At 33.9% G+C, this 12,920-nt stretch overlaps 2 protein-coding genes across 3 annotated transcripts; one reads left to right on the plus strand and one right to left on the minus strand.

The window, feature by feature from the left end:
* Positions 1-368: 368 nt before the first annotated feature.
* LOC131853773 (ribitol 5-phosphate transferase FKRP) lies at positions 369-4,989 on the minus strand. Its single transcript, XM_059204809.1, has 5 exons — positions 4,149-4,989; positions 3,596-3,778; positions 3,316-3,488; positions 2,527-2,806; positions 369-2,229 (listed from the first exon to the last, which is right to left on the minus strand). The coding sequence occupies exons 1-5, from the start codon at positions 4,884-4,886 to the stop codon at positions 2,107-2,109; spliced, it is 1,497 nt and encodes a 498-aa protein (XP_059060792.1). The 5' UTR covers positions 4,887-4,989; the 3' UTR covers positions 369-2,106.
* A 157-nt stretch (positions 4,990-5,146) lies between these two features.
* Positions 5,147-12,794, plus strand: LOC131853765 (GPI ethanolamine phosphate transferase 3). 2 transcript variants are annotated; one of them, XM_059204799.1, is made up of 10 exons: positions 5,147-5,839; positions 6,545-6,674; positions 7,144-7,365; positions 8,113-8,139; positions 8,750-9,000; positions 9,461-9,612; positions 9,688-10,715; positions 10,795-10,986; positions 11,958-12,094; positions 12,507-12,794. In XM_059204799.1, the coding sequence occupies exons 1-10, from the start codon at positions 5,303-5,305 to the stop codon at positions 12,678-12,680; spliced, it is 2,850 nt and encodes a 949-aa protein (XP_059060782.1). In that variant the 5' UTR covers positions 5,147-5,302; the 3' UTR covers positions 12,681-12,794. The 2 variants fall into 2 exon arrangements, with proteins under 2 accessions (XP_059060782.1, XP_059060783.1); XM_059204800.1 differs by lacking the exon at positions 8,113-8,139 and having other exon boundaries at positions 5,148-5,839.
* The last annotated feature ends 126 nt before the right edge of the window (positions 12,795-12,920 follow it).

Here is a 12,920-nt window from a genome sequence, read left to right on the forward strand (position 1 = left end):
TTATTGCATAAAAAATAATAAACAATGTGTTACTCTTGCCCAAGACGTCATTTAGTGCATATTTTATATCTCTAAAAACATCACAACTGTACGGTCACTGAATATTTCAGACCGACCTAGCATAATCACACTACGATAAACTCTTACAAACAAAACAACTATAAGTACATAGTACATATATGTATATTATAAGGTGACTAGACTATTATGAGATCTCAAAAACTGTATTCATTGAGCTACTAATATACTAAAGTACTAGACGACTCACATCATTTAAAAAATAAACAGATAAAACTGCAGTTCATTCAATGTTGTGTTATTGGAATGGCAAACGAGTAACCGTCGCCTACACACAAGTACATAGTACATGCCAACACGGCATCGTATGGCGCCAGTGAGACCACCCATGCATTACCATTCCCGATATGTTACGCGTCTTATCGTGTAATTAATTGTAACTAATCACAACTTTCTACAAAGTATACCTGGATTCCTACGATCTTCATGTGAACTAAATTAATTACAAGAAAACAAGCCGAAAAAAATTCAACAGAAACGTTATTTATGAAACGAAAGCATACTTTAAACATACATTATATTGACCTTAAATATGCTTTCCTTTTATTTAATACTATGTCGTCAATACTTTAGTACATTATACCCTAATATAAATAATTCTATATATATAGGAATTTATTTCTTAAATAATATAATAGAAAATTGCTTCTATGGTCTTATTTGTACTTGCTTCATAAAGGATAATTTTGTTAAGAAGCTTTTTTATTGCCTGTATAGAAAATTCAAGCTCACCAATCATACAACTTTATCCAACACTAACATTAAAAATATTAAAGGAATTAATATATATACATCAATCAGTAAAAATATTGAACTATAAAAATGTACTTAGGTAAGGTAAAAGTTAAAAAAGGATAAGGAATTCCTAGTAAACGGTTCAAATGCAATCAAAATGTATTTCTTGATTGTAGAAAATCTATTACAGCATTAATGTTAAGTCAAGACTACCTTTAGTTTGGAATGTCTACAGTGTTCTTAATATACTCATAAATTTATATTATGAATTTATTTTAAAGTACTTGATTGGTAAGTTGTATTTTTAGGTACATTACAAATTAACTATATAATCTAGCAGGCAAATTGCTTTCACGGTGAAAATAATATATATTACGAAGAAAACATCATAATTAAATCCTGAGATTGCATAGCATCCATCATCTTAATATAAAACAATTAAATTAAAATATTTATAAGCTATACTTATTAAGTATTTAATCTCTTCTAAACAGATAACAATAATAAAAATATGTCGTATTTAACATCAAATCATATAAGACACAATGTATTTTATTCGACTATAAAATTAGTAAATTAAGATGATCGATATTAGAAAAACATATGTATCAATCAATATTTTTCCTTGGCCTTGATTCCTTATTTATATTTCTTTAGACTATACTTGGACATCCTTTTCTTTAAAGTTTTTTTTGTCAATATTAATGAGGACTAATAATTGATATGTCGGTGTTAACAAAACGATATTTTTCTACTAAATATCGATCATCCCTTTTAGTAATTACATACATTTAAAATTTTCACAAGGACACAAGACGTGGCAATAAAAGGCCAAGGGCGAGTTATACTCTAATAATTTTTACATAATTGTTAGAAATACGTACCTACGCGACCACAATCAAAAACTTGTTGTTTATATTGAATTACCAAGACCCTTTACTACAACTCTAGTATAGTCCGTCTTTTTATACTACACTACTAGATCGCGAGTTGTGCGAGAGGCAAGATAACCACAGAGATGTAGACAATAGAGTAACCAGGGAAGAAAGTGGTATAATATATCCCCTTTCCTCCACTGTAAGCCTACCCTTTCTTCCCTCAGGAAATCGTTATTCTCGAAACTAAAGAACTACATGCAGGGACTGCAAGGTCAGCCAACAATCCTATCAATCAGCGTAAAATTGTATTGCTGCCACAATCAAGGCATATTGTTATAAATAAATAATACTTAAAAAATAAACTCACTTTAATCTTTGGTTGAAAATACCTAATTAATTATACATCTAAATCAAGTTATGGAAAAAGTAGTTTGGAGCCAATCCTGTTACATCTTTCTACGGCACCATTGCCTAGTTTCAGATCTAGGAATGCGCGGGCGTCGTTCGGTGCCGGAGCTTGTCGTCCGGCAAATTGAATCTGAAAATTATAAAAAATATATTTTATTACTTAAAAATCTTTTGAGCAATTACTTAGAATTTCTAGACTATTCCAGTTACAATTCCACTTATTTAAAGTTACTACTGTAAAAAAATAAATATTTTAAAAATAATTTAATTTCTTTTTGAAAATTCCAATTTACTAATTATAATACATTGTGTCTCTGTATTAATTACATAGCACAGTTACTCACACATCAATGAACAAAAGGTAAAAACAAACTGACAATGAACAATTTGGATTGGTATATTGCAGGAAATTGATATAACTATATACCTGAGCCAGTGGATGTAAATGTCGTTCAGGAAACTCTCTCTGGTGGGCCAGCACCCAATCGGCGGGCCACATGGTGCCATTCCTTGCTGTAAACGGTAACAACAACACATAAACTCTGTTTGTTGCTGAAAACGCCACTCTATAATAATGGCCTTTAGTGGCACGCTCCCACACGAATCCGTCGGCATCAGCACCTCCACGCTGCAGCCACGACACTCGAGATACGTCTGAAGCATGGATACCAATCTCCACGTACTCTGCCCAAGGCAATATATCACCGCTGCAAATAAACGTTTAATTTATGCAGCTTGCATTCTGTTACAATGGTATACAAAGCCCCTACACCTTATCTCTCTAGACATCATATCCCTGATCAATGTTTGCCATGCCTTTTTATGTCCATTTCAATGACCATCTAACAGTTCATATATATCATAGCATGTAACTTTTTTAAGTTTATCCATTATAAACAAACAAAATCAACTTTTTCTCCTTATAATATTAACATACAGAGACAGCTGAAAGTTAGTGATACCATTCATTAAATTCTTTCGCAAAGAAGCAAAGCCGAAATATGAAAATTATTTTTAAAACTTAATTCTGACTGTGCGACATTGAGATACCTACATTTATAGTAAGAAAAGTACAAAATTAAATTCTGGTATTCACTTTGTTTATTGCTGACACATGTAGAATAATAGCGTTTTACCCTTTGCAACTAGTTCTGTAGATTACCTTACCATTGTAAATTAGTAGTCAACTAGTTATAGATTGTCAAATATATTATACCTGACAACTGCACCAAGCAAAGACGTGGTTTCGAGCCAGCATCGCGTCCCTGCTTGCAATAGTGCATGCAAGACGTGTCCAGCCGCGCGACGCATATTGCGGCGACAACATGGCGGAGTGTTTCGTCCAGACAGAATATATGATGGTGTCCCTTGCACTGATGGGAAACATCTCTGCAAATAAATGTTTACAATTGTTAATAAAGTCAACACATGGCCCTACTCCTAGTAATGTATATGTATATTGCAATATGTTCAGGTCAGGTTTAGTCATTTTTTACCTGAGTTTCCCTCTTACAGCCAAACCACTGCACTCTTCCGTCCTCCCTGATCAGTGCCTTTACTCCAAGCTGTTTGTATAATGCAACTCTGTTGTCCCTCATGCGACGAGACACTCTCTGTTTTGCGCCAGGAGACTTGAGCATGCTACGACCTGCTCCCAGTTTACCATCCAATATTTGTACCTATTGATGGTAAATAAGTTAACAGAAAGTAAATAAGTAAAGAGATAATATAATCATTTAACTCTTTCAGGTTTTGTGACCAGTTTTCCAATAACATTTATTAAAACATATTTTCACACCATCTAATGCAATTAACCTTGATGTTTTTGTAAACACAATATATGTTTAACAACAATTATATGTTTTTTAGTCATTATTGAATTTGGCACTAAAGTAAGTTGTGAAGGTTTGGTAAATACATTTCTTTGAAAAATCAGTATCGGTAATAAAACTTTATCATAATAAATAAACCATACATGTGCATAATATATAAAAAAGTGTTGAAAAGATTTAATTGATAAATATATGATATGGATGTACAAAACCTCACCTTGACATTTTTGACTGCAGTTTGGAGATACAATGATTCTGGGAATGGTAACCCAAAAGGTTGTGGTAAAGTATGCAATAGAGATGTCTTCATTAACAGAGCATGCTGCCCATGAACTGCATCACACAACTTTCCAGATGCATCCTTATTATACTGCAGAGTCCAATCAACATAGTTCCATTTCAGTTGCTGACAGATCAAATGAGAATTAGCAATGCCAATAGCCACAATATTTGAAGTAATTCCCGTATTGGCGGCAACAGCCTGCTGCAGCACTCGACGAGATACTCGAACAGAATCAGGAACAAACAAAACGTATTCTGTGAGTATATATGTAAGGGGATTGAGTTCCCGCGGTGAAGCCTCTAATCTGAGCTCTAACGATACTACCTTGACGTTCCGTAAAGTTTCATTGGTAGCTGAGAACGGGAAAGGTGGATACGGTGTATTATCACAAACAACCACCACGGGCATGTTCGGGTATGCTGATACAAAAGACTGTACGCTGTCTGCGACATCATTGTCGAAATCTTCAAATTGACGGAAGACAACAGTCACTAATTTTGATAAATGACGCGAAGTACGTGAATGTAGAGTACTAGGCTGTACAGTCACAGGAGCGATAGGGTTAAATCTAAATTGAGGAAACAAATATCCACATACAGTGACTATTATAATCAAAACAATGATCACATAAAGTTTAAATGTCAGCCGACCACGGTATATACGATAGAGCATTATTCTTATTCATAAAATAAATCATTTCATTCATAAAATGTAATATTTAAAATAAGTTATAACTATAATTAAATACACAATGTAATACAGAAATACCGCAACAGAATTGGACACAGACTAATCAGACAATATTTAAATACGGCATCACAGATAAGAAAGTCTACAAAGTATGTCAAAACTGACAGTTTTTTGCTGTACCCTTTATATTCTAACATATTTTTGACATTAGTTTGACAACACTAATCTGAATTTTCCTTGTTTGTTCAGAAAATCAGAATTTCAGAATCATCTTGTTACGGTCTCGGCCGGTCTGCTAGCATTTACTTGAATTTTTAATATATAATTTCACATTTATGAATCTTTCATTATTCACAAAAGTCTTCCATGTATAGAATAAACCATAAGGAACAATAATTATGAATGAAAAATGGAATTTTACTATATATCTTGTTTGGTTTTCTTATTTAATCTTGTCAGCAGCTCTTATGTTCGGGCGTGGGTTTTTGTTATCCCGTAAAACATTAAACGATATTACTGATTGTGAACCTCTTGAAAATTTTGGATGTGATGGCTATTCTAAATCCAACTTGAGTGATGTTTGCAATGAAGAAGAAAAAATACGTCGAATTTTGGCAAACCCCGGTTCGGAGATAGCATGTGCACCTACACGTCAAAGAGTTGTGTTCATACTTGTAGATGCGCTGAGATATGACTTTACAGAGTACATTCCTGACTTAGAAAATCCTCTGCCGTACCAGAATCGCTTAACTATAATAAATGAGTTGCTGGAAAAGTGGCCGAAACGCACAAGATTGTTTCGTTTCATGGCGGACCCACCCACTACCACACAGCAGCGTGTAAAAGCTCTTGTTACTGGGTCTTTGCCTACATTCATTGATGCAAGTTCGAATTTTGCTGCCTTGGAATTGCAAGAAGATAATGCAATTGATCAGGTATATCATATTACCATTGCAAAACTGTAATATGAGATATCTAGTAATACAGTTAAATCAATTTCAATTCAATCCAATATAACTTTTATATAATTAAGCTTTCTATTGGAGAATGTTTAGCATTGATTCAATCATTCCAAAAATTATCCCCTACATAGAAATTCGTCCAATTACACCCAGCAAAGAGTAGGTTAAGTTGACATTCATATTATAAAATTTTGTAGCAATATCATATTGGATGCGAGCAGCGCAGGACCAATCGTCGTGGAGATCTTTGGGGGAGGCATATGTCCAGCAGTGGACGTCTTCCGGACTGCGATGATGATGATGATGATGATCATATTTCTGTTAGACAAATCATATTGTCTGATGGAGTAGTCTAAGGTCCCTCACCTTACCCTAGCTAGCTGGGCAGGCATGACATATACAAGTGAATTTAACAATATACAAATTTCCTATTGAACTGAAGGTTAAAATTAATATTAGCTTTCTTTATCATTATATGATTTTCTCTGCATTTGCATATCATCTACCTATTCAATAATTTAATCTGATTCTCTAAGCCCAGAAGATATATCTTTCAGCAATAGGCTCTTTATTGCATTTATATACACAGTACTTTTTTTTGTGTAATATGTATTATAAAATCTTGTATTTCATATACCTTTTAAAGGAGATCATAACAATGATATTATTTATTATTAGATAGTAAGAGCTAGTGGGAAAATAGTGCTGCTTGGTGATGACACATGGGCACGACTGATACCAGGCAGATGGCTGAGATCCCATACCATGTACTCCTTTCATACTTGGGACCTTGATACAGTTGATACAGGTAATTTGATTCAATGCTTGTGTAAATATTAATTTAAAATTACACAAATAAAAATTATTTTATATTACAGTAAAGAAGGACAGTTCTAATTTCTATACACAACAAATCATAGTGTGATAGCCCTAAATGTCACCTTTACTATATAATAAGTACCGAGTGACACCTCTTTGTATGTCTATGATATATTCACAAACTACAGAACATATCTTAAAAAAATATTATGTGAAAACAGATTGTATCAAGAGCATACACTTGGCTATCTTTAATCCTAAAAAAAGTAGATGTTGCAGTTAACAACCTGCTTTTTTTTTTTTTGCTATTGCAGATAGGGAGTCCTCATTAAGCAATTAATCAAAGCTTGCTGGTAATAGTATTGTGTATCCATGTTTCTGTGCTCATATAATAATGCAATAGATAGTGAAGCAGACTTCAATAAAAGAAACTCAGGATTAAATATTTCTACTTTCAGAAATTGATTCAAAAATCTACAAAGAGTTGGAGAAAGATGATTGGGATTTACTTGTGGCCCACTATCTAGGTGTAGATCATGCTGGACATAGATATGGACCTAATCATGCCGAGATGACACGAAAACTGGATGAGACCAATAACAGATTAAAGAAGATAATAAAAATGTTGCCTCCTGATGTGTTGCTCTTTGTTGTTGGTGATCATGGTATGACTGAAACAGGTGAGTAAAGTACTAACATAGTTTATAAGTTGTTTACTAACATAATATGGATGGATAAATATCCGAAATAAATGGAATAAAAAAAAAAAGTAGTAGTATATTACATTTCAAATAGGAAAATGGCCAGTGAATGTTAAAGAAGACTTAAAATTATAATTAAAGCTGACATCAAACAATATCAACACTGAAGTGTTAAGTGTTTTCTGATTTAAGATTCTTTGAATTGTGTGGATTTTCATATATATTTCTTGTGGGGAAATAATCTGCCATCTGATTCAGACCATTCACCTGAAACAGCCATTTTTGTTTTGGTCAACCTTATCTATATCCCTTCCACCCTGTACATAAATTAAAATCATTTATACAAATACAATATTTTGAAGTACTTCTAAATATATTAACAGTGTGTCTAAGGATATAGTTTTGCTTAGTAGATATTTCATTCCAAAAAAGTCAAGAAACTCAATTGGAGCTAGACACAAGCGTACTTGTATATGAAACTAAAAATTAATGTGAGAAACGATGGTACACTTGCCACATAAGGTTCAAATATACTGCGCAAAATGTGGGCATGTTAAGTGTTGTGTTCACCACAACATTCCACGGCAATAATTGACAATGCCTGACTACCCCTGAATATGTTTTTCAGATTGTGATTTAATAATATACAATAATTTGAACAATTATAAAACTTTATTAATTATATTTAAGTAATAATAGTAAAAGCACCATTTCATATTGTTTTAGACTCACAAGAAGGGGATGAATCTGTGGGTAGGTATGGTATTTGAACTGCTTGCAAATAGAAATATTATATCCGTGTCTATTTCTGATAATTCTGTTTCGAGTTCTTAATAAAGATTTTGCTACTATATGTGTGATTCTAAAGCATTAAATATATATTTTTTATATTATAGCAGTAGAAGTAGAAGTAATAGAACAAAATGTTGTATGTATGCATTATATTATTTCCTAAGTTTTATGTAGAATGCTATGGCAATGCACAGTTGATTTTGCATGTATATTTCAAGAAGTATGTCATATAATAATATACATATCATATAATATAAATGTGACTGAACACTGTCTGTATATAGAAGTTATTTGAGAAAAAATATTATTATAGGGGACTTTATAAATTATTTCTTTTTATTCTGATGCTTTATTAGCAGTGTAATACAATACAATGAGTTTTATACCTTTTGACTCTACTTTTGTGAACGATAATCTCGTAGAGAACTTATCTGATTTGGGTTTTCACTTCCAATTTTGTGTTTGTTTTATTTCAATCACTTAAAAAACAAAAAAGTACGGTGTTGCGGGCTCAGATAGTATTTAATTATAATATATAATAGATGTGTAAACATTTTCTTATATGTTATAGGCGATCATGGTGGCGAGAGTAAAGCAGAACGCACCGCAGCCTTCTTTGCATACAGGGGGTCAGGATTTGGTGGTGACAGTGACAGCATAAAAACAGGCAAGGAAGTGCAGCAAACGGATCTGGCTCCAACACTGTGTGCCGCTCTGGGGAGGCCCCCACCTGCACCATGTCTTGGCAACTTATTGTTACCAGTACTACCACCATTACCAATGTCACATACTTTATTACATTTAAGTAATAATTTGAAGCAGGTTAGTAAATTATATACATAGTATTTCCTTACTCTTTTGTATTTGTATCAATTATGGCAACATACCATTAGATAGCTTTTTAAAAGTTTCTTTATTAAATTGTAGTATGTCCAACCTGCACTCACCTGTTTTAATAGTGCAAGGAACAGGTTGTGATAGGAGGAATATGAAATGAGGTTAGTTGGCTCAATTAGGTAAATTCGCCAGGAATTAATTTAATTAACAGGGAAAAATGTTTGGTAATAATAGCATACGACAAATCACGCAGCGACATCTAACCCCAATTTGTATGGTAATAATATAAAGAACGAGTAGAATACAGTACAGTTATTACTTTTTAATGAAATAATAGTTAATTTATAAAATATTCTAAAAAAGTATATAGTGTACCATTGTTATATGGGGCCCACATTTTTTTCAATATTTTTATATAGTTGTCTTTACATTATAAATTTTACAGATAAAACAGTATCTAATTCGTTATGGAGAAGAATCTCAACAAATACCTCTAGATAGGCTAGCACAACTAATTAACGCTACAAGAGAACAAATAGATAAGGCAGCTACAATTGAAACTGAATCAGAGTTATCTATATATGTTACAGATGTCAGGTAAGATAACAAATATAAGATATCTAAATCATTATTAAGAATATCCAAATGTAATAACGGTTAATTTTGTTTCAGAGCGTTGATTGACAACACACGCAGCCTTTTTAGAGATGTTTGGGTCGAATTCGATTCTCTGTATATGATGAGAGCTTTATTATTACTACTTATAGCAATCTTTTTTAATTGTCTAATAGCAGAAGGACTTCCTATGGATCGTATTCCTCAAATATTTTCTAGTTCCTTTATCGTCAGTGGTATAATTGCACTAACCGTATGCGTAACAATGTGTTACACTGCATTTTACCTTGATCTAATCGAAGATCTGGAGCATGCTATTCTTTTGAGCACCGGTTTAATATCGGGCGTAGTGATTTGTGCACTTGTCATCTTGCATTGGAATAGCATTACACAGAGGTGGTATGAAACACCTTTACTCTTTTATGAGCGTTTTGCTAGAGCCGCTCTCATAGGATCCGCTGTTCTTTTAGTATCAAATAGTTATATTATAGAAGAAGGAGTGTGTCTATCCTTTCTCACTTTGTCAGTATTGGCTACGATTGTCTGGCATATCCGTACAATTAAGGCTGTAGCATTATGGGCGTGTTCGGGGGTTGTTCTTGCTGTGTCTAGATCTTATAGAGGGTGCAGGGAAGAACAGGGTGACTGTTGGACGCAGGGGGGAGGTGTAAATTCCGCCGATCCAGCTTCAAGAGCTGCTTTAGTGTTAGCATTAGGATCCGTAGCTGCTATTGTAGCAGTCGCTAGACGTCACATCGGTTGGCGGGGCCATGGAGTTGTCGTATGCGGGTTATTTACATGTGCACATTGGGCGGTCGGTTGGGGTAATCTAGGTTCTCCAAGTCGTTCAAGATTGTTAGCCCGCGGCGCTTGGCTAGTGATTGGTTGTATATTTGTTTTGTTATGGAGAGAGGACGGCCGCGGTGCTATTTTACCTTTAACGGTTTGTGGATTGATGTTCTATATAGGAAATAGTTTGGTGCTAGGCGTTGCGTATGCGCCCACCGCGGCACTTGCACTTCTATCCGGGATACTAGTCTTGTATATTGTTTCCACGATGAAAAATGAAGGTTCTACAAAATTTGGTAAGTTTTTAAAATTATGCTTATACTATATGTTATAAGTGTTCATTTCGAATTAAAGTAACAATATAATATGTTTCAGCTTTATCGACTAGATGTAGTTCAAGTGTAGCATGCCTGTGGGCATTGATGGCGTCGTACTATTTCTACGGCACAGGCCACCACGCCACTCTCGGACACCTCCGATGGGCACCGGCATTTCACGCGGGCGATCCTACATACCTGCCCATTGGTCATGAGATAACCGCCGCACTCGTGACTCTTGAACTCTTTGGTATGTTCTCTTAGTTAAATAACTAGTATGTCTGTACATTCTTAATGTAGTAATTTAAAATTATATTAAAAACAATCCCGATTCTGATTCTCAATTTCATGAATTGGCCATGGACGACATCTTGGCTAACATACTTGCAGTAAGGCATTGAAGGTTTAAGGTTGGCTTGTCCAGTGTTTTCGCCGAACACTTTGTCACTACACAACCACCTAAACACGTGGATCCTTAACAGGCGTAACTACAGATATTTTACCGTCATCGATTGAATTTAATAAATATGGATTGATCGATATTTTTGCCTTTTCTGACTACTTTCTGTAATGAAAATCAGGGGATTATAATTTAAAATGGAAAGTTAAACAAGTGACAACTTGAACTTGAAGAAAGGTATCAATATTGATGACCTCCATGATCTAACCGGTTACTTCCGATGGTCACGTTGAATTCGTCGCACGATGAAAACATTTATATTCATGAGTATTATTATTTGTATTGATCTAGGTGTTCTAGGTTCTCTTTACATTATGTACGAGTATATTTGCAAAAAAAAATATTTAAGTATTTCTATTAGTTGTCTACTAGTAACCTGGTGCTGTGTGCATTGTCCAGGGTTAGTATTATTAAAATACTAGCTGTTCCCACGCTTTGTCCGCGTGGAATTTAACTTTATTTTTCTAAACTAAAATATTTTTTTAAAGTAAAAGTAGTCTAAGTTACTCCTTATTACGTAAACTACCTGCCAAAAAAAAGTCCCGTCAAAATCGGTCCAACCATTTCAGAGATCAGTCGGAACAAACAGACAGACAGACAGAAATTGTAAAAAATGTTATTTTGGTATATGTATTATATTAATTTGCATGTAGAAAAAAACGGTTATTTCAATATTACAAACAGACACACCAATTTTATTTATATGTATAGATTTATATAATGTACTCAGTCATCATATAATAAAATTTTCTGTTTCTCAGGTATGCCACTAATGTTTGGAGCGGCGCTTCCTCTGCTAGTACTCTGGGGCCCGGGCTCTGCGGCTGTAGGGCCGCGCTCGCAGCTCACTGGGGTCTTTGTTTTATCCCTTAAATTCACGATTTGTTTCGCTATTAGGGTAAGTTTACATTATTAACTTTGTGTTACCGCTAATATACAACGATTCATTATCTCTATTGAGCTACAAATTTACTCTGATTAGTGTAGTTCCCATGTGTATTTATAATGACTGTCAATGAAAAATTAATTAGGTGAATAAAGGATGTATTTTATATGTTTCGCGATATATTCTCCAAAACTGAACCGATTTAGATGTTAATTATTTTTAATTATTGAGAGTGTATATGTGTTTTGGTTATATACTACTTTTTTTTCTTTATAAAACTTTCCTTTGCAGTCTAGGATATCTGTAAAAGATAGCATTAAGCAATAGGATCGCATTTTGTTAAGCAAATGTTTGTACACCAGCAAAGTTTTTTTTGTATACTTATATTTTCACTGTGCAATAAAGAATTGTATTATTATTATAGGTGTTTATAAGTGCACTGTCAGCTACTATTCACTGCCGCCATCTAATGATATGGGGTGTTTTCACCCCTAAACTACTGTTCGAGTGTGGTGCGTGCCTGGCAGCGTTTGTTGGAACCATTTTGGGATTATCCCTAACAACTTGGCATCTATCGACCCAACAACGACAGAGTTGACAACACTAATCTAGATTAAAATATTACTCATTGTACATTAGTCATTTGAAACAGTGCGAATTATAAATAAGGTATTATGGAATAGTAGACATTCAAGTATACATGTGTCCCTTTCTAAACCGATAGCTCTATTTCTGTTTTAGAAGCGGTAATATTTACAGTATTTACTTTGGCGCATCCGGATTGAACGACAGTCTATTTTTTTTTATTTACTTATCCCTATAGTTATGCAAAGAGTCC

Source organism: Achroia grisella, unplaced genomic scaffold (assembly GCF_030625045.1).
Source record: "Achroia grisella isolate CSIRO2021 unplaced genomic scaffold, CSIRO_AGI_Agris_v1 utg906, whole genome shotgun sequence".
Taxonomy (NCBI): domain Eukaryota; kingdom Metazoa; phylum Arthropoda; class Insecta; order Lepidoptera; family Pyralidae; genus Achroia; species Achroia grisella.

What these genes read in the sequence shown, in the direction of transcription:
- LOC131853765 (XM_059204799.1), top strand. Translation starts at nt 5,303, where the DNA reads ATGAATGAAAAATGGAATTTTACTATATATCTTGTTTGGTTTTCTTAT. An exon ending in TCATGGTATGACTGAAACAG is followed by an intron (nt 7,366 to 8,112) that starts GTGAGTAAAGTA and finishes ATATTGTTTTAG; the next exon opens with ACTCACAAGAAGGGGATGAA. An exon ending in ATATATGTTACAGATGTCAG is followed by an intron (nt 9,613 to 9,687) that starts GTAAGATAACAA and finishes ATTTTGTTTCAG; the next exon opens with AGCGTTGATTGACAACACAC.
- LOC131853773 (XM_059204809.1), bottom strand. Translation starts at nt 4,886, where the DNA reads ATGCTCTATCGTATATACCGTGGTCGGCTGACATTTAAACTTTATGTG. An exon ending in GCTGTAAGAGGGAAACTCAG is followed by an intron (nt 3,489 to 3,595) that starts GTAAAAAATGAC and finishes ATTTATTTGCAG; the next exon opens with AGATGTTTCCCATCAGTGCA. An exon ending in ATTTACATCCACTGGCTCAG is followed by an intron (nt 2,230 to 2,526) that starts GTATATAGTTAT and finishes TATAATTTTCAG; the next exon opens with ATTCAATTTGCCGGACGACA.